This window comes from Saccopteryx leptura, chromosome 2 (genome assembly GCF_036850995.1).
Source record: "Saccopteryx leptura isolate mSacLep1 chromosome 2, mSacLep1_pri_phased_curated, whole genome shotgun sequence".
Taxonomy (NCBI): domain Eukaryota; kingdom Metazoa; phylum Chordata; class Mammalia; order Chiroptera; family Emballonuridae; genus Saccopteryx; species Saccopteryx leptura.
In genome coordinates, this window is record NC_089504.1 from 347,929,821 (window position 1) to 347,950,764 (window position 20,944).

At 57.7% G+C, this 20,944-nt stretch overlaps 1 protein-coding gene across 4 annotated transcripts in view; it reads left to right on the forward strand.

The window, feature by feature from the left end:
• The window catches only part of SRCIN1 (SRC kinase signaling inhibitor 1), a 72,362-nt gene extending 54,656 nt beyond the window's left edge, over positions 1-17,706 (forward strand). For 2 of the 4 annotated variants that reach the window (XM_066364372.1, XM_066364375.1), the window contains exons 13-22: positions 105-235; positions 385-532; positions 858-1,104; positions 1,568-1,802; positions 4,206-4,360; positions 4,644-4,796; positions 5,374-5,496; positions 7,846-7,983; positions 9,390-9,536; positions 17,309-17,706. In XM_066364372.1, coding sequence (XP_066220469.1) covers positions 105-235; positions 385-532; positions 858-1,104; positions 1,568-1,802; positions 4,206-4,360; positions 4,644-4,796; positions 5,374-5,496; positions 7,846-7,983; positions 9,390-9,536; positions 17,309-17,443 — 1,612 coding nt within the window. In that variant the 3' untranslated portion in view covers positions 17,444-17,706. The remainder of the gene's footprint in view (positions 1-104; positions 236-384; positions 533-857; positions 1,105-1,567; positions 1,803-4,205; positions 4,361-4,643; positions 4,797-5,373; positions 5,497-7,845; positions 7,984-9,389; positions 9,537-17,308) is intronic. The other 2 variants (XM_066364373.1, XM_066364376.1) reach the window with 2 other exon arrangements.
• The last annotated feature ends 3,238 nt before the right edge of the window (positions 17,707-20,944 follow it).

A 20,944-nucleotide genomic window follows, 5' to 3' on the forward strand; every position in this document is an offset into this window, starting at 1 on the left:
TTTTAATTTTGATCCGACTGGTGGCCTGATTTCTTTCTAACCACCCACTTTCAGGGGGCTGGGCTGGGGCCAGAGGGGCTGAGAGGGTCTCTCTGTGGCTGCAGTGACCTGGAGAAGTCGGTGGAGAAGATCCAGAGGGACATCTCCCACAACCACCGCCTGGTGCTCGGGCCCGAGCTGGAGGAGAAGGCGCTGGTGCTGAAACAGCTCGGGGAGACGCTGACTGAGCTCAAGGGTGAGCCTGGGGGCCGGCAGTGTGGCAGGTGGTCCCAGTGGGGTCCCCGCAGCACCCCTGCCCCCCCGCCGGGCGTGGCCTTTTCTGCTGCCCACTCTCCCAGTTCTCTGAGCCGCGCCCCCTCAGCTCACTCCTTTCGGCCCCCTCAGCTCACTTCCCAGGCCTGCAGAGCAAGATGCGGGTAGTGCTGCGCGTGGAGGTGGAGGCCGTGAAGTTCCTGAAGGAGGAGCCGCAGCGCCTGGACGGGCTGCTCAAGCGCTGCCGGGGGGTCACAGACATGCTGGCCCAGATCCGAAGGTCACTCCATCCCTGACCTCTTCTCTCTGACCTCTGACTTCCCATGGGGTTACTCACCGGCCCAGATTGCTAGATCAGTCTGACCCCTCATCCTGACTCCCCTAAAGGTCCCTGGTGTGTCCACTAGAGCTACACCTTGACTCTGCCCTGTGCTGGGCTTGGCTGTCCCTCGTGCCGGATGCAGCCACTCCTCCCCCGGCCCTTGCCTCGGTCCTGCAAGAGCCCAGAGCCCTCCCTACACGCTGCCTCCCTCAGGCCAGGCTTCCCTCCCACGGGGCCACCACCCTGCTGGTCTCACAGCTGCTCCTAACTCTTCCAACCCCAGGCAAGTGGACGAGGGTGTGTGGCCACCCCCCAACAACCTCCTGAGTCAGTCCCCTAAGAAGGTGACAGCCGAGACTGACTTCAACAAGAGCTTGGACTTTGAAATGCCACCCCCCAGCCCTCCGCTAAACCTCCATGAGCTGAGTGGGTCCACTGAGGGAGCCCCTTCGACCCCCAAGGGGGGCAACCCCACCAAAGGCCTGGATGCTCCTGGCAAGAGAAGTGTGGACAAGGCTGTGTCTGTTGAGGTACTGGGCCCGGGGTGAGGGTCAGCTAGGCTCACGTGGTCTCACTACCCTCCTAGATTTGAGGTGCCAATGCAGCATGGGTACTTTTCCCGGTGGTGGGGAGTCTGAAAAGCACATTTCGGGCGACATTCATCTTGCTAGACAGAAAAGCATATTTTAAAGTTATAATAATTAAAGCAATGTGGTATTATCATAAGAGTAGACTATGTGGTCAGTGAAACAAAAGACAATGTCCAAAAACAGGTCTAAGTATATGAAGAGAGCAGTTTATAAAGAAGGGGGCATTCAGACTCATGGGGAAAGAGTGTAATATTCAAGAAGTTCGAGCATCTTCGGGGCTCGATCAAATGTGGAGCTTCCTTTACCATTCCTTGTACATGTGGCTGGGGGAAGGGGCTGAGACCCCAAATGTCCAGGAGCAGGGCAGCCACTGTAGTCGCGACTCTTGCCCCCTCCTCTGAAGGCTGCTGAGCGGGACTGGGAGGAGAAGCGTGCAGCCCTGACCCAGTACAGTGCCAAGGACATCAATCGGCTGCTGGAGGAGACACAGGCGGAGCTGCTGAAGGCCATCCCTGACCTGGACTGTGCAAGCAAGTCCCACCCGGGCCCAGCCCCCACCCCTGACCACAAGCCCCCCAAAGTCCCCCACGGCCAGAAGGCAGCCCCCAGGACGGAGCCCAGTGGAAGGAGGGGCTCAGGTATGGAGGAAGGTGGGGGGGTGAAAAGCAGAGAGGAGGGGAGCCCCATCTATAGGAGCTCCCAGGCTGATGGGGAGGCACGTGGGAATGAGAATCTCTGTGGCCCCAGCACCTCCCTTCTCCAGCAGCCTGACCCTCAGCCACCAAAGGGAGACCCAGGGGCTGGGTTAGAGCTGGACTCCATCCATGGCTCTGTCCACTGCCCTGACAGCAGCTGAGGGGACCACACAGGAGGAGGAGCAAGTCCAGGCAGAGAGTCATCCGCCTGCACCTCTGACCCTGCATATGCTCTGAGCCAGGCTGTGCTGACACGGGTGCCTCACTGACCAATACAAACATGGCTCCTATGCTCCCCCGTGCCCCCAGCCTGTGAGCTCACAAGGGAGGCAGAAATCCGAACCAGAAATGGCAGCCATCATCCATTCATTTGTTCATCCCTGCTGCACATGTTTGTTAAGCACTAGGTTAGGGGTCCCCAAACTATGGCCCGTGGGCCGCATGCGGCCCCCTGAGGCCATTTATCTGGCCCCCGCTGCACTTCCGGAAGGGGCACCTCTTTCATTGGTAGTCAATGAGAGGAGCACATTGACCATCTCATTAGCCAAAAGCAGGCCCATAGTTCCCATTGAAATACTGGTCAGTTTGTTGATTTAAATTTACTTGTTCTTTATTTTAAATATTGTATTTGTTCCGGTTTTGTTTTTTTTACTTTAAAATAAGATATGTGCAGTGTGCATAGGGATTTGTTCATAGTTTTTTTTATAGTCCGGCCCTCCAACAGACTGAGGGACAGTGAACTGGCCCCCTGTGTAAAAAGTTTGGAGACCCCTGCACTAGATACTAGGAATAAAGAATAAGACACTGCTTGCTTTTAAGGCGCTTACAGTTTAGTGGGAGAATAATACTAACATATGTTTATCATGCACTTACTGTATGACAAAAACTGCCCCAAATGCTTTCTACATACTAGTGCTTCTAATTCCGTAACAACTCTAAGAGGTAGTTATAGTAGTTATTTCCATTTTACAGATGAGGACACTAAGCTCAATGTGGTTATGTAATCTATTGCAGGCCACAGCTAGTGTGTGAACCAGAAAAAGAATGTGTTGTTGTTTTTTTGTTTTTGTTTTTTTTTTGTATTTTTCTGAAGCTAGAAACAGGGGCGAGACAGTCAGACTCCCGCATGCGCCCCACCGGGATCCACCCGACACGCCCACCAGGGGGCGATGCTCTGCCCACCAGGGGGCGTCGCTCTGCGGAGACCAGAGCCACTCTAGCGCCTGAGGCAGAGGCCAAGGAGCTATCCCCAGTGCCCGGGCCATCTTTGCTCCAATGGAGCCTCACTGCGGGAGGGGAAGAGAGAGACAGAGAGGAAGGAGAAGGGGAGGGGTGGAGAAGCAGATGGGCGCTTCTCCTGTGTGCCCTGGCCGGGAATCGAACCCGGGACCTCTGCATGCCAGGCCGACGCTCTACCACTGAGCCAACCGGCCAGGGCCAGAATGTGTTGTTCAATGCAGTGGTGGAGTGAGCTCTGGTGTTGAGCAGCCCTAGAGGGGCCCCTGGGAGAGCAGGAAGGCTTCCCATTGGAGCCTTGAAAACGAGTTGGTGCTTCCCAGGCCAGTGAGACGAGAGGGCATTCTAGGGAGAGGAATCAGCGTGTGCAAATGCCTGGAGATACGTGTTTGGTGTTGCACAGCCGGGTCCAGGCAAGGGAGATACAAGCAGGGCCGAGGCTGGAAGATTGGCAGGTGCAGAGGGTGCTGGGCCAAGGAGCTTGGATGTGGGTTTGGCTAATGGGGAGCCATTGAGGATCAAAGCCAGAGGAATGTCAGGTTTGAGTGACTTTTCTGCAGGTTGCCCTGGAAACAGCCCCGCCCCCACCCCCAGAGGATTGGGGGAAGAGAGAGCCTGGTGGGCACAGTCAGGCTCTTACAGTAGTTATACTGTTCTCGCTTGATGGAAAAAGGATGAAGTTCTGTTCCAGGGCCAGGGCTGAGGGGCAAGTGGAAAAGAAAGAAATTACAGCATCATTCCTCAAACTTGAATGTGCCCATGAACTCACCTGACGAGCTGTCAGAATTGGGCTTCTGCTCCGGCAGCCCTGGGTGGGGCCTCAGCGTCTGCATGTCTAACGAGTTCCCACGCTGCCAGTGGCTGGTCCACGACCGCAGTTTGAGTAGCAAGGGGTCAGATTGCTATCAGAGGAGGAGTGACAGGCCTTGGGGCTGGGTTGCGGGGGGGGAGGGAAGAGAGGAGGAGGAGGGGACCTGTGTCCTTTCCCCTCAGCTTTCCTCGCCCCTCCTCCCTGGAGGAGGCGGCAAGGATTGTCCCCTTGGAGTCAGATGTGACACACAGACGCCAGGCTGGCAGGCCCCCTGACCTCCAGCCTTTGGCTGCCTGCAGATGAGCTGACGGTGCCCCGATATCGCACAGAGAAGCCCTCCAAGTCGCCCCCACCGCCCCCTCCCCGCCGGAGCTTTCCCTCCTCCCACGGTCTGACCACCACACGCACTGGAGAGGTTGTGGTCACCAGCAAGAAGGACTCGACTTTCATCAAGGTACCACCCCCCCACACACACCTTGGGACAAGGAGGCTGAGTCATGGGGATGCCTCTGGGATCCTCTGGGTGGTCCCCTCTCTCAGAGGAAGTGTGAGCAAAGAAGGGGGCTGGCCCGTGGTCACTCTCCTGACATGGGCTTCCACCATGGGAACGGGCCATCCTGGAAGGATGAGGAGCCAGGGCCGGCGGGAGACGGTCTGGAACCCACGGCGCCTGGGAGGTGAGCTGGTGCCGGAGCCCGGGCAGAACTTGGTTTTGACGGGGGGCCTGGGCCTTGCAGAAGGCCGAGTCCGAGGAGCTGGAGGTGCAGAAACCCCAAGTGAAGCTGCGCCGGACTGTGTCCGAGGTGGCCCGCCCGGCTTCCACACCGCCCATCATGGCCTCTGCCATCAAGGACGAGGACGATGAGGACCGCATCATTGCAGAGCTGGAGGTGGGTCAGTGGGGTGACCGGCCCCCGAGTCATCAGCCAGGCCCTGCTCCCTTTCCCTGCTAGCGGGCCCCAGGGGGAGGTGGCTGGACGAGGACAGATAGTTGGGTTCTCGGGCTCCCTGCTGAGCGCTGGCCTGTTTGGGACCCCATCCTTCTTGCCCCGATTTCTTTCTCCACTGTAAAATGGGGGACGTGCTAGAAGGTCTCTCCTTGCACATTTGAGGTTTGTGACTATGGCCCTTGAGACCCACCCCCAACTGCCCTGAAGTCCCCATCCTCAAATGCTCTTCAAACATTCAATGCCCCTCTACCTAAGTGCCTTGAGCCCACTGCAAGTCACTCACACTCAAGTATTCTCAACCCCGCCCCGAGCGGCTGGAGACCCTGGTCTTCCAGGGCTTCTGGAAGAGAGATGAACTGGAGTGGCCACTCGTCATTGAAAGGGGCCAAGGGGTGAGGCTGGGAGCCCAGTGCCAGCCCAGGCCACCCTTCCCTGTGGCTGCCTGAGTGATAGGCCAGCACCCCATTGTCCTCCCTGGGGCCCTCCTCCAAACGTTCCCCCACCTTCTGCTCCCCAGGTGTTTGAGAGAAGCTCAGTGTCTTCCCTCCCCCCCACGCCCCGCCGCCAGCCGATCCCTACCCTGCTGTCCCCCCAGGACCCAGGGCCCCCTGCGGGTTCAGCCCCGGGCCCCACGTGGAAGGTAACGGGCTGCCCCACCCTCTCACGGCGCTCTCTCTGCCTGGGCCTCCACAGCTTCCTCTCTTCACCTGTCACACTAACCTGCTAAAATGCCAGTCACACCCTTGGGTGCCCTCCACCGCCACAGCCTCACCCACGTGGACTCACCCCCTTCCCGCTCCAAGGAGGTGCACGCCTTCCTTCCGTCCCTGAGAGTCCAGCAGCCTGGTATCCAGTGGCCCCTGGGTCTCCTTTTTGTTACAGGCTTGGTTCCGAGTCAGCCTGTGGTGGTCTTGGTATTTTGTTCTAATCGGCGGCCAAGTTTAGGTCTGACCTGCAGCCTGGGTTTTGTTTTGGTCTAAGATGGGAGTTTGGATCTTGCTCACTGGATGACTTTAGGTCCAATTCAAACTCTGAGCCCTTGCATAGTCCCTGCTGTCCCCCCTACTCTGCTGCCTCCTGTCCCCCTTACTCTGCTGCCTGTGCCAGGCGGGGGCTCTGTTTCTAACACTGGCATTTTTGCCTGGCACTGAAGGTGAGGACTCCCCAGGGGAAAACGTGTTTACAGCCTCCCTCTGACCCATGGCCCCGTCTCACCCCCTTGGTCAGGGAGCTTGGAATGGATGAAACTCAGACCCTTCCTTGGCTGCTGGCTCTGTATCTTTCAGGATTCGGAAGTTCTTCCTTCTCTCTGACTTCAGTCCTTGCTGCTGTCCTGCTGCACTTATTTCCTCTTTACACTCCCTTGGGAACTGGGGGATGGACCTGCTGTCTGCATCCCCGGCACACTGCTTGGGGGGGTGGCCTGGGGGGGGCACCGGGAATCTTTCCCTCTGCTCAGCGCTGCTTGGGCAGGAGGGCCTCTGCTCTGGGAGGGCGGCCCCCATTGCACACACAGGCTCCCCTGCCTCGTCTGGTTCTCCTTGGCCCACAGTGGGCTCCATGCTGGCCACCACCTGACTCCGGGCTGGCCTGTGGCCTAGCGCTGCTTGTGTCACTGGCCAGGGGGAGCAGACAGGCACCAGATGGGTGGACAGTGCCGTCTGCTGGGCAGAGGCAGGGCACAGAGCAGCCCAAGGAGCCGTCTGTGGATAAGCAGCACAGAAGGGCTGCCTCCAGCAGACTGTGCCTCGGCACCCAGCCCCCGCCCCTCTCTGGCTCTGGGAGCCAGTCCTGAAGGGGCCCAGGGGGCAGAGCCCTTCGGCTGGCCTTTGCGGCCTGGCTCCCCCTCTGCATCCTGAGGCACCGTCGGGCAGTCGAGCCAGGCGGGCCTGGGTCACCCTCTCTGCCTTCCCCGTCTGCACCCCCACCTTCAGGTAAGCAGGTGGCCGGGCTGGCAGGTTGCCTAGGGAGGGAGGCTGGGGGACCCTGCGGCCCCGCTCCCCCCGCATCTCCCTACCGCTCCTCTTAGTGGAAAGAGCACTGGCCTTGGAGTCAGACTCCCTGGTTTCAAGTCCTGGCTCTGCCACTAACTAGTTGTGGGTAAATGACCCGAGTGAATCACATGACCCTCCCCACCCTTGATCTCCTCATTAATCATACAGAGCAGGTTAGAGTAGCAGCTATTTTGTGGGTTACTGTAAGGATTAAAGGTGAAAGTGTATGTGACAGAGTCTGGCACAAAACTGGTGCTCAGAATTTGACCAGGGTTCGCTCATTTTGGGGGGGTCTCTTTGTGCCCCCACCAAAGCCAGAGCGAGGGGTGTTCACACAGAAGCAGGCGCTCTAGCTTTGCCCGCGCCTGTGCGCAGCAGAGGGAGGTGGCCGAGCCCCTCCGCTTGTGCCTGTGAAACCCTTGGAGGAAGTTTCGAAAGTTGGGGCTACAGTGGCCAGGAACCTCTGGTCTGTGATGAGGATGAGAGCCCAGCCCCTAGAGGCTAGAGACCAATGTCTGGTCCCCACCCACACAGGGCTGCTAGTCTCCATCATCCAGTTTAGTTCAACAAATCGCTGGGATCAAGCACTTGCAGTGTGCCAGGCACTGTTCTGAGCGCATGCTCACATGAGCTCACTTGAGGCTCCACCCACTCCTCATACTGTGATCCCATTGCACAGGTGGGCTGGGCAAGCTCATGGGAGTACCTGTGAGACCTGCTCTCAGAACTTAGCATGGGCAATGGCAAGTCAACGTGTATCTGTGCTTCTAGGTAAACTGGCAGCTCTGCCAGGAAGTGGGAGACTGGAGGGTATGGTGGGAAGAGGCCTGAGTTCTAGTCCCAGCTTTGCCTCTAATTGCTGGGTTAACTCAGCCCCCTTCCCTGCCTCAGTTTTCCCATCTGTGGAAAAGCGGATTGTCTCACCTCCCATCTCTGCTCGGGGTGGTTGGGTCTGCAGGGACCATAGTGTTCTCTCATCTCTCTTCTCCCCCCAGGCTGCCCCAGGCCCCAGGGCCTTCTGCGTCCCACGGATCATCTTGACGGAGTGTGCCCCCAACCCTCCCTCTCCACCAGAGGCCAGGCTTGGGGAACCCAGTCCCAGGATGGTCCCCACCCCAAGACCCCGGACCCTGGTTGGCAGTGGGAGGGGCTGGGGCGGCCCGCAGGCCCCGCCAGGAGTCGTGGCCGAGGCTTCCTGGCCCAGGAGCAGTTTGATGCCCGAAAAGGAAGGGACACCCCTGAAGAAACTGGGGATAGGGGACTGCAGCCCAGAAGAGGGAGGAGCCAGGGCCCCCTGTTCTCGGGGGCCAGCCCTGGACAGGACTCAGAAGCCCTCCGCTGCTGAGACCCCCCCAGAGGAGGCGCCCAAGGACTCGGGACGTGACGCCCACGCTCACAGCGGGAAGAGTGAGGGCCAGCCTCGTGCGGGCCTAGGCCGCTCGGGACATGACGCCCACGCGCACAGCGGGAAGAGTGAGGGCCAGCCTCGTGCCGGCCTAGGCCACACAGGGAGGGGGGCCGCCCCCCAGCGGGTGGACAGCTTGGAAGAGACACTCCGGGAGCTGGAAGCTGCCCTGAGCCAGATGGGCACGGCCCCCTCCGAGGGGCCCCCTGGTCGCCCCCCAGGCCCGCCCCCCGGTCCCCAGGTGGCTGCCTCCTCCCCTGTCCTCCCTCCTGCCTTCCTGCTCCAGTCTCTCTGTCTTCAGAGCTGGAGGGAGCTGGGGGCTGCAGGAACTCCACGCCGCCCCCTCTCCCCACTGTCCTTCTCTCAGCTCCTGCCGCCCTCCTGGGAGCCTGGCACCGGGTGGGCTTTGCAGGCTGAGCCCAGGGAGGCTGGGAAGCTGGCCTCCCCAGGGATCAGGCCGGGCAGCCCTAGCAGGGACCAGGGCCTCTCCTCTGCTCTGTATCTGCAAACCGACAAATAAAGTTCTCTCCCCCTTTCCCATCCCCCCTGCTCCCCTCCCGCTCTCCTGTCTGACTCTGTCTCTGTTCTCTCCCTGCGCCTCTGGGTCCCCAGAGCCCCGCTGGGCAGGCCTGGTACCTGGGGTGGGTCAAGGGGGCTGGGCTTATCCATCTTCAGGGAGACTTCGTCCCCATCTTCCCATCGGGAAGAAGATGTAGGCCTGAGGCTGTCAGTCCTGCTGTCTGCCATTATAAAGACCCCCCTCCTGATCCCAGGCATGCTCTCCTGGGCTCAGGATGGTGTCCCTTTGCTGGGAGCAAGGTGGTACCAGGGACCTTCACTTTGGAAGTGGCTACCCCAGGGCGCACCAGCTGTCTGTGGTCTATTTATTCAAGGAAACCACTAAAGAGTCCTCGCTCTAGAGCAGGGCGGTCAGAAATGAGCTGGTCACCTCTCTCCTTCAGGGAGTCCTTAACCCCGGCTTCTGGGAGTGGACCTGAGTCCTGGGCTTGGATGTGAAGCTGAGGAGGGGTCTCCAGGGCCCACTGATGAGGTCCCAGCCCCAAAGGCCCCACCCGCGCCTAAGGTTCCTGTGTGATCCTCCCTCCAACCCCAACCCTGTTCTTTTTCCTGCAGAGTGGTGGTGGCAGTGTGCCCCCCATGAAGGTGGTGACTCCGGGGGCCTCCAGGCTGAAGGCAACCCAGAGCCAGGCCGGCAGCCCGGACAAAGGCAAGCACGGCAAGCAGAGGGCCGAGTACATGAGGATCCAGGCCCAGCAGCAGGTAAGGCGGGCCCCACGGGAACAGGACCGTGACCCCATCCAGCCCCCCGCCCCTGCAGTGTGCTGTGTGTGCTGTGCTGGCCATCTCCTGCCATCGTGCCTGTGGCCAGCTTCCCACCCGTTGCCCAGAGGTTCTCCCTGCCGGGACTGCCCCACCAGCCCCTTGAGCCACCTCCTCTCTCCTCTCCTGATCCCAGTGCTCTGGGTCTGGTTTAGAACTTACGTTCTCAGCCAGGCCCTGCCCCTTACCAGGCCCCTCATGCAGGGCCAGAGAGCCCTCTTCCATGGCCTCTGCGGGCCTGGAAGCGAACAGACTCCTGTCCCCACCAGCCCTAATGACTGGGTCCCTTCCAAGGTCTGGCCTGCCCTGCCCTGGGGTGGGAGGGGGACTTCTATGCCCCTTCCTCTTCTGCCACTCCCAGTCTCTCCGCTCCCTTCTCTCCAGTCTCAGCCCCCGCTGCTCTCTGGGGCCCCCTCCTGAGCGCCTAGGCCATCTCCCAGCTGAGGGTGAAACCAACCTGCACCCACTTTTCCGCTTTTCCGTCTGGGGGTTTGGTTTCAGTGTGTTCCCGCTGACATTCAGTGGGGAGGGGGCGAAGGGAGAGAGACTCTGGCCCCCAGGTGGGGGAGGGGCAGCAGGGGTGCTTCACCCTGTTTCGATTTAATTAGTAGGCTTGGGACGTGGAGCTGAGGACCTCACCCGTGGGTGTTTCTGTCCTGCGGCCCCCGGGTAGCGGAGTCGGCGGTGCAGGGTGGTCCCCGGGCCTAGATGTTGAGAGAGCTTTAGTGCTCCTGCTGGGTTCAGTGAATATTTCTCAGCAGCGCGCGGAGGCCCGGCCCGTGCTGGGTGCTGCGGTGGGGGTCGGGGCTGTGAAATGCCCAGATGCTCTGACATGAAGGAGGGTCTAGGCTCAGAGGCAGGAGGTTGGGAGTGAGTGAGCCCAGCTGCCTCCTTCAGCAGAGGGGACAGCTCAGAGAAGGGAAGGGACTTCCCAGGGGTGCATAGCAAGGTGGCCCGGAGCCAGGACTGCGACCTAGGAATTCCGAAGCCTTTCCTGCCACGTGGCCCTGCAGCAGCCCTGGGCACACAGGTCCTGCCTGCCTGCGGGTCCCCTGGAGAGTCCGGGGGAGACCGGCTAGCCTCTCCCGGTCAGCTTCCTGCTTCCCACCGGCTCACGGTCTTGTTTTCCTCACTGGTCCCCCAGTACATGCTGCAAACCCCGTCCGCCGCTCTTTTTCCTGCCACCACCCTGGGTGACTTCCACTAGTCCTGTCCAGGCTGGGTCCCTCTTTCGTGTCCAGAACAGCAGTCGATGTTTACGGGGTGTACACGTGTGCCAGACACACGCATCATCTCCCTTCACACTGTACCTGAGAAGGGTCCTTATTATTCTCATTTGATAGATGGGGAAACTGAGGCTTTATGCAAGATCACACGGGATTCAGACCCAGACTGACACCCCTCCCCCAAAACACATTTGCTTCAGCCTCTTCAGCGCCGTCCTGGCTCTCATTATGGCCCGCCCGCGCACCCACTCCCCACTCGCCCAGCACGCAGCTCCTCCCCCGCTGCCCTCGTGCCCCTCCCATCACCTCCACACCCCCTGCCCTCTCCCCACTCAGTCAGCCCACTCCGCTTCCCCTCCAGCCTCTCCGCGGGGCTTGGCTGGGTCTCCAGTGGCCTCCAGACGGGCCTCTCCCCATCTCCTGCAGCGTGAGCGGCATATACCCCACACACACGCTCACGGGGGGCTGTGCCGACCCACGAGCCACCCTGTCTGGACACGAGCCCTCGCCCCGACTCCCGACTCCCTTCTGGGCCTCCTCCTCTCCTGCCTGTCTGTCTGCCTGTCTGGCTGCTTCACTATCCCTGGTCCCTCCTCCTCTCCTGCCTGTCTGTCTGCCTGTCTGGCTGCTTCACTATCCCTGGTCCCTTCTCCTCTCCTGCCTGTCTGCCTGTCTGTCTGTCTGGCTGCTTCACTATCCCTGGTCCCTCCTCGTCTCCTGCCTGCCTGTCTGTCTGTCTGTCTGCCTGTCTGGCTGCTTCACTATCCCTGGTCCCTCCTCCTCTCCTGCCTGCCTGGCTGTCTGTCTGTCTGCTTCACTATCCCTGGTCCCTCCTCCTCTCCTGCCTGTCTGTCTGTCTGTCTGTCTGCTTCACTATCCCTGGTCCCTCCTCGGCCTCTTCTCCTCATACCACATACTCCCTTCCTTGGGCACCAGGTGCCATCTGTCCCTGCCCAGGTCTCTGTTCTGAGCTCAAGCCTGCCAGCTGCTGTCCCCTCAGGAAATGTCACCCACCTGCAGGTGTCCACCCACACTTGGGCATCTGCCTCCCCCACCCTCCTACATAGACATAGTTCTGTGCACACTTCTGCCACTGGCCTGGTGATGGCTCTCACCTTCACTTCTCTAGTAGCCTTTCTTTTCAAAAGCATCTTCTTTCTATGACAGTAAATACTGTACACGGTCCACGTGGAAATTATTTAATGCTACAGAGGCAGCGGAGGGGTCGTCTCATGCCCCAGGACCAGAATGCGTGCCCTTCTGTGCTTTCCCTGTGACCTCTGTCACTGCTAACCCATTTTCCCAGACCTGTGGGGTGGGGTGGGGGAGACGTTTGTAAAATGCAGATTTGATTATGTCCCTCCCCCAGCCTGCAACCCGTGCCCACCAGCTGGCCCCTGTCAGGTCAGGAAATAGAATGTCCTTCACGTGCTGCCCAGGGAGCTCTGTGACGGCCTGGTTCCCTCCACTCAGCTCTCCCCACCCTCCACCGACCCCTCGATTTCCTCAGCTGCCCTGGGTCACCCCACCCTCTGTCCCCTGGGCTGGGACACCGCTCTGTCCCAGCTCGGTCTGTGATCTTGGTCAAAATCTCCTGTCCTCTGCACGCTCCTTTCTTACCTGTACAATGGGGTCAGAAACTTCGCAGCAGGCCCTGAGGTCACATAATGCTGGGTGTGGACAAGCCACCACGTGATCTTCAGAGGTAGCAGCTAGGCCCTGAGGTCACATAATGCTGGGTGTGGACAAGCCACCACGTGATCTTCAGAGGGAAGCAGTCCCCATCATTTTTGGTCACACTGTACATTAGGGCAGAGGCCTCTTGCTCATCACATGATTCTAAGGCTTGGAGCTCGCAGCTGCCTTTGACAGTGATGGGGGGAGGGAAATTGAAGTCCCAGGACCAGAGACTCAGGAACTGGGGGCCAGGGAAGGAAGTCCTGAGATGGGCGGCAGTGTGATGCTCCAGAGGGGATCAGAGGCGTGACTGAGAGGAACCCCCTTGGGGGTTGTGCTTATGATCCAGGGGTGGGGTGGCGGCCAGATTCCCAGGGGTGCGAGGATCTGGAGCTGGTGGAACCATGGGCAGCCCTTCCTCTCCCAGGGCTGAGAAACCTCTGAGATGAAGGGACCACCCAGAGGGCTGAGGGTTGTTGAGGCACTCGGGCACCAGTGAAAGCCGGAGGCTGGACTCCGCTGGGGCGAGATGGCAGGAAGGCAGAGAGTTCAGGGAGCCCCGTGAGAGCTGGGCTGCTGGACTCGTCCTGGAGGGCGGGGCCACCGCCTGCAACATGACTCCGGGGGAGGGAGGCAGGAGGGGAGGAACTTCTCTTCCTGGTCTCTCCACCCTGCCATCATCCCATTGGCCAAACCCAACCAGAGGCTAGTCAGCAAAGACGTGGAGGTGGTGGCTGTGATGTCAGCCAGCCGGGACACAGCGCAGGGCAGGACTTGGAAGGATGTTGGTGGTGATGGTTACACAGATAGAAAATAGCCAGTACTCCTTCCATGTACCAAGTTGTATATCTTATTTAATCCTCATGACAACTTTATATCTTAAAATATGTGTGCTGAAACAGTTTTGTCGCTGTGAATCCCTATAGCACCTGGGACGTTGCTCGGCCTACACAGGCCCTCAGTCAGTATTTGGTCCCATGAGTGTGGCTCTTCCACAAGATACCACGTGCGGGCGCTACCTCGATAAGGACTGTACCTACCTATATAGTTTAAGTTTAAAAAACTTGGCTCTCAAAAGAAATCCCAGTCGTTGTCCTGTTGATATTGGGCTCTGTTGACTAGTGAGTTTGCTGACCACTGGGCTAGGTGAATGAATGGATGAACGGATTTGCCATGGATCAGGCCCAGTCCAGATGGGAAGAGACAAAGCAGAGTTGAAATGTTAAAATGATCATAACAATAGCTCCCATTCATTGTGTCCTGAGTACAGACACTGGGCCTGTGCTCGGTGTTGCATCATCTCATGTGACTGATGCTGTGGGGACTGTTTTCCCTGCTTCGCAGATGAGGACATGAAGTCCCAAGGGAGACCCTGCTCAGGGTCACACGGTGAGAAAGTGGCAGAGCTGGGACATCAGCCCGGGTGTGCCTGGTACAGATTCTATTGTCTTCATGCTAGGTTCTCCCGCTTTGCCAGGGAGCATAACCTTGAGATTCCCACCAAGCCTTGGTGAGGTGGCAGCAGTGACTTAAACACTGTTGACTAGACCAGTGGTTTTCATCCTTTTTACACTTGGGGACCAGTGAAAATAGAATTATTTTGGGGACCATTAAGGCAGAAATCACTCGAAGCATAGGTGAATTCAACTAAGTTCCTGGGTCTATAATCTTCCTACAACATCATGGTGTTGAACTCTCTCACAGACCAGCACAAAATTTCTGGTGGACTGGTCTGTGAGCCGGTGGTTGAAAAACGCTGGACTGGAGCAGCGGTCGGCAAACCGCGGCCACGAGCCGCCTGCAGCTCTTGTGCGGGCGAAAAGGCCAGCTTAGGAGCGCCCTGATTAAGTTAACAACAGTGTGCCCACCTATACAGTTTTAGTTTAAAAAATTTGGCTCTCAAAAGAAATGTCAGTCGTTGTCCTGTTGATATTTGTCTCTGTTGACTAATGAGTTTGCCGACCACTGGACTAGAGCACTGGGGGCAGCTTTGGGCCTCATGTGTCAGTGGGAATCCTAGCCGCAAATCACAGAAACTGCAATTCAAAATGGCTTCAACAAGAAGAAAAGGTATTGTAACAAAGGAGAAGTGTGGAGGCAGGGAGGTCCGGGGCTGGGGATTCAGCAGTTCAGGGATGGCTGAGACTTGGTGTCTTCCCGATCTGGATCCTGCTGGCCCATCATTCCGCCCTCCCCCCTTGGTGCCTTCATTCCAGGAACCCTAGGCCCAAAGATCTTTTTAGGAGCAGGAGACCCTTCCCAGATCTCCCCTTTTCTCATTGCCTTGCCTAATCATCCACTGATGAGGAGGAGAAATTGCTCGAAATTGCCATAGATTTCTCAAACCCACCCACCGTGGGCTGGGAGAGGCCCCGCCTCTCCTGACAGCCCAGAGCCGGGTTCAGAAGGGCTTCTGAGCAGGGGGAGGTGGCCCTGGGAACGGCCCTGGTGGAGCTGTCAGCAGGGTCTCCTGTATCAAGATGCTCTACCCCTGGGCGGGAATCTATGCGTCATAGCATCAAGGGACAGGTCGGTGTGCTGAGGGCACAGAGAGGGTGCTAGCCTCTGACCCACAGGAAGCGGAAGGGTGCAGGGTTCAGCCCTCCGGGCTCCAGCTAATGGCTCCAGTCTTCCCTGGCTGAAGGCCGAGCATCTGTGAGGTTTCTTCCCTGCCACAAAGGCGACAAAGCTCTGCTTCACTGGACACAATTGGAGCAACAGGGGAGGGCTGGCTGGTGAGGTGCAAGTGGCAGGGACCTTCAGAGACAGCAGCTGTGTCACCTGAGAATTCTGAACAGCACAGGGCAGGGTCACAGGCACAGTTGGCCATGTGCCCTTAGCTTCAGGAAAGTGGATTTTGGCTGTTGGTGCGGCCAGTCCCCTGGGAGGGAAGATGGCCTGAAAGAACTTCACCCGTCACGCTACAGAGCAGCCGTACGAGGTCGCTGTGAAGAAGGGGCAGGGGCGGAGGGCGTCCATGTGAACTCTGCCCAGCGCTGATGTTTAGGGGCCTCACACTGACTGGGAGAAGGGGGATATCACCTGAGTGAATGCAGGAGTCAGGTAGAGGCCCAAGTAGGGAAGGCAGGTGTTTTAAAGACCAAAGCTCAGAATAGATAGAAGCTTTTCACCAGTGCTAAAGGGAAGGAACAGAAAAAGCTTTAAACTAGAGCTTTGCTGAGAACAAAGAAGACAGCCAGGAAGGAATCAAAGAGCTGGCCTGGGACATGGTGGGATGTAAAGGGACGTGGGGGACAGTGGACGCGCCCCCCTACCACCTGGCTTTGAGAGAAAGGACTTTAGATGGGAAAGGGGGTGGGACAGGAGCCTAAGGTAAGTGACAGGGAGTAAGAGAGCTCTTGGCTGCCTTTGAATGCGCTTTCCCGGAGCCTGGATGCTGGGATCCGTGAGCAGGGCCGTGCCTGGCATGCGGATCTTGGCAAAGGACTGAGCGAACGGGAAAAGCCTGTGTCTGCAGCCCTGGGACCCCTTTGAGTTCCACAGTCAAGAGAAGAGGGGTAGAAGACCCAAACAGGGAACTTGCCATGATTTTCATAAAGGGGGGAAATGTAGACTGCAGACTGCAGTGTGGCCAGCAAACCCCAGATGAATCACTGCACACGGGGAAGAAGACATGATCTCCAGCAGCCGGGGGGGGGGGGGGTCGCTGTCAGGCTGCGTGTGATCTCATTTCCCTTCCAGGCTGCTGGGGCACTGCCTGGCTTTCCCCCTGCAAGGCATCCGATAGAGCTGACCCAGCAGCTGGCTGATAATACGGGTCATGGGATACAGACTGACCCTGCGCTAACCTAACCCGCAGGAGGTCTCTGACGCTGGGTCCCAGCACTCTGTTTCCAGTCCTCTTCCTTTCTGTCTTTTTTTTTTTTTTTTTTTAATCAATACGATTCAGTTACCACACTAGTAGCTATGTGAGGCCAGGGGGGACAGGGAGAAAACTGGGTCTGTGTGGCCCTAACCCAGCGGAGCTCAAAGTGAAGTGTGCAGTGGGATCGCTTGGGGCGCCTGCCCAGAATGCAGACTCCTGAGCCCACACAGAGATGGATTCGGGGGCAGGACCAGTGTAGATGCACGGCCATTGCTGGAGGTGGGGAGGGACTGGGCTATTTCTGTCCGAGCTGACCGGTGAGTGTGAGACATATTACCAGGGAATGAGCTCTTACAAGGCCCAGCTCAAAGCTGGAGAAACAGTTATACAGATGCAGTTGGGAGGGAGGCTCAACGCAGCACCAGCCTTTCTCTCCAGGCTGGGGGTGGAGAGGTTCGTGAGAGAGGTGCTCCCCAGGGAGGACAGGCTCACTCCTCAGTTGCTTAGAATCAGGCTCCTGCTGAAGTAGGAAGGGGCCCTGGCTGGGCTGCTGGCCAGTTGGGACTAAGAGCCCATCTGCTCCCTGCCGGCTCCGAGGGCATGCGCCCCTGTGGCGGCTAATGTTTCATTCTTCTTCCCTCCTCCCCTGTCCTCTTCCCCACGCCCTGGCGCCATCTCCCTTGTGCTTCTCTGGTCTCTCTCTGCCACCTTCTCTCTCTCCCCTCAGTAACCTTGGACCTCTATTCCCACCCCGCTTCCCAGGCCCCTGGGTCCGCCTCTGTGCCCCTGTTCTGGCCCTGCCATGGCCCCTCCTCTGTCTCAAGGGGGCCGCTCTCTTAAGATGCCCTCCCCCATTTCTTCCTTCTGCAGTTCATTTTCTCTTGGCTATTTGGAGGCTTTTCCCCTTTTTAAAGCTTCAGCTGGGGCCGGCACGAAGGCTGTCCCTTCCTCTCTCTGACCCCTGACCCCTGTTTTTGTTCCAGGCCACTAAACCATCTAAAGAGATGAGTGGGTCGAGTGAGACCTCAAGCCCAGTCTCAGAAAAGCCCTCGGCTTCCAGAACCTCTATCCCCGTATTGACTTCGTTTGGGGCGAGGAATTCTTCCATCTCCTTCTAGAAGCCCCCACACCCCCCCCACGCCAGCCTGCCCCCCTCCCTGACCCCTGCCGTGTATCTCCCTACTCCTCCCTTCCTCTCTACCCACCCCACTCCATTCTCCAGACCCTGCGGAGAGTTGCCACGAGTGGGGCCCTCCTCACTTCCTCTGTACATCCCCTGTTGGTGTTTTTGGTTTTTTAAATGATTCACTTTTAATGATCTTTTTTTAAAAGAGAAAAACTGTAAAACTAAGAACCAAAACACACCGCCTTCCTCTGATTTCCTGTTTCAAAATGGTCCACTTCCTCTCCTCTTCCATCCCTTTTCTCCCCTCTTCCCATCCAAGTCTGTCCTTACGTTCCTGCCCCTGCCCCCTCCTTTCCCACCTCCCCTCCCCCCACTTCCCAAGAGCACTCCAAACAAACTCTGAGCCCCAAGACTTGGAGCAGCGAGATACCCCCTCTCCCTTCTTCGGAAACCTTCCTGGAGGAGAACCTGGACATTGGACCACCCCAGTATCGGGCTGGAAAATGGGACGCAGGCTGACTCGGGCCCGGAGGCTCCGCCCTGTCCACGCTCTGGATGTGACTGAACTTGGCTGTTTCTTTCTCCCTTCCACGTGTGCCCTGGTGGGCCTGGAGTCAAGACTTTTGGGCTGGAGGGGGGCCTCAGAGTGGGTGTGGGCCACGTGAGGCCGTTGAATCCACGTCCTTGGAGATGAGTTGGCTTCCTGGGACTCCCTTCCCGGGACGAGGCCCGTCCGGGCTCGTCCTAAGGGGAGGAAGGGGCTCTTTTGGACTATTGGCTGTGATGGTGGGTTCAGTGGACAACCTGACCCCAGGGACACTGCTTTGGCAGAGGGCAGCCCAGAGGAGGGGTATTTGATACTTTTAGTTTCCTAATTTAGCACTTTAAATGACATTAACTTATTTAATGGGGGTGGGGTGGGCAAGAATGAAGGGCCTAGATAATTAGCTTTTGAGGTCTGGAGGGTGGGAAGGGTCTGGTTGTGAGGGAAATAGGGGCGATGATGAGGATGGCTCTGTCCCCAGGGGTAGGGCGACAACCTTCAACCATCCTCTTTGAGATTTGAGGGTTTTCAGGGAAGGGGCAAGACATGGTTTTTAAGTGGGGAGCTGGTGACCTCTGGTGAGATCCTTGGGGTCCCTGAGGCCTACCCAGCCAGCCAACGCCCCCTACCTGTGGACACCTGCCTTGCAGAAGCTGTCCACAGTGAGGCTTTTGGCCAGGTCCTGAGATGGGGAGGGGGAAACCAACTTTGGACCTCAGCCCTGCCTCCCAGGGGACATAGCGAGGGGCCAGCAGGGAAACTGTGGGTGGGGAAGGAGGAGGATGGTGGAGTGGGTCCCCGGGGAGCAGGGTTCCTATTTGGAGCACAAAGTGGGGTAAGCACAGGGGCGGGGGTTGGGATTAATCTCCCTGAGTAAGCACAGAAAGAAGGAGCCACTCACTGCAGGGCGGCACCTCCTGTCCTGGGACCCTGAGGAAAGGTCCTCACTTAGGAGAGCCTGGGGGAGCTGTTGGGAGGAGGGAGGGAGGGAAAATTGGGTTGTGTTTCTTCATTTCTCTTTTTATTTTGTTTTTTTGTTTTTTGTTTTTTGTTGGTTCATCCTTGTTTTCTAGCTTTGGATCATTTTTGTACAAAGGCAAGTAAGCCTTTTTGAAAAAGAACAAAAGAAGAGGAAAAAAAAAATCCCTCCCGAAAAAAAAAAAAACCTGGAAAAAAAAAAAGGACCTCATAAATGATGCAATTACTTTTAATTGCAGGCAACTCTTTACATTTAAGTGAAGTGTCTTAACATTTTATATTGTTTTAAAAATATATTTACATATTATATATATAATATACGTAATATAAATATATATAAATATTTAAAAAAGAAAAAAAAAAGAAAACCACGGCGCTCTCTCCCTGGCCGCTGTTGTGGCAGGGGCGGGGGGGCTGGAGGGTGGGCACATCGCCTGGCTTCTGTGGTCCAGTGACATGGTTTGGTTTGACCTGGCTGTACAGAGACCCCCTGACTTGGGAGGGGAGGGGTGTGCCCCTCCTCCCTCCACCCCATTGCTCTTTGCTTGCTACTTTTCACTCGCCCCTACCTCCCACCCTCAGCCCTGAGACCTGAATGTGTGCCCCACCATCATTGTCCTGAGTTGAATGTCCCTTTGTGGGGGGAGGGGGACGTGGGGAAATGTCCATCCATGAGGGAGCAGAGGGAGGAACCCTGGGCCCGCCCCGCACTCACGTGGAGCACAGTGGGATTCGCATCTTTCACTCTGGCTTCCTGCACATTACGGGCTGAGAGGTATTTGCGTGGAACTGTTCGCAACCTGTGTGTGTGTGTGTGTGTGTGTGTGTGTGTGTGTGTGTGTGTGCACGCACTGGCACAAGCCCACTTATCTGTGTGTGGAGGGAATCATGTGCATGTACAGGTGTGACCTCCCACACCTGTGTGCAGGAAGGTACATGTAACCTGCTTGGGCATTAGCACGTGCCCACCTGCACATTGGTGTGGAAGAGCTCTGTGTGTGAGGACAGTAGTGTGTGTGTGCAGAGGTGTGTGGCTGCGAGAGACTTGAATGTATGTGGGCCACAGGTGTGGCCCGAGGGGTGCACTGGAGGTGCATGTAACCTGTGCATGAGTGTGCAACTGCGTGTAGATACAGGCGTGTGGAAGTGCTGGTGTGTGTTCCATCCTCCCTGCACCATGCTCCAGCCACGCTCCCGAGCCCTGTCCCCACAGTCCTCAAAGCCCGCAGCACGTCGATGCCCGCCCCCAGCTGCATGCGCCTCGCTGCTGTCCATCAGTGTGTGCTTGACCAAGAGAAAACTACGTCGCCTGGGGGGACCCTTGTACCTGGTCCTCCCAGCCCCGCCCACTGTGCTGTGTTACTCGCATGGGGGCTTTCTCTCCCGCCCCTTTCACAATATGCTGTTTCCCCAGGAGCCTCAGGCTCTGAGAGGGGTCCCAGGCGGGGCCCCCGGGCGAGCCCTGGCTCCACACCCTGCCCGGTCCACCCCGTAGGGCCCATGTTGGTGTAGCAGTGATGGCTTCTGTGGATATTCTGTGACCTCTGTCGGTGTAACTTGACAATTTCTAAATGGAAAAAGGTTGCTGTGTTTTCTCTGTCTCTCTCTTTTTTAATGTCTTTTCTTCTCCCCACTTCCCTGCTCTCTTTCCTCTTCGGTTTTTCTAGCCAAGTGTTTGGGGCTTAAATAAAACTCGTTTCCTTTTCCTCTCCTGGATCTCCTTCCTATAGGCTGCTGTCTCATTATTGCCCAACTTCACCCAGAAGGTGCTGGGATGGATGGGCCGAGGATGGGGGTCCCTGGTGACACCTGCGAGTGACCAAGCTGGAGATGTTAGGGGTCACACAACTAGAAAGATGCACTCAGGATTGAATCAAGCTCTGCCTGACCCCAAATCTGATGTTTTACCCCAAAAGCCAAAGAGTCTGATTACCTCTAGTGGTCCCCAGGGTCAGGTCTCAGCCTTCTCCC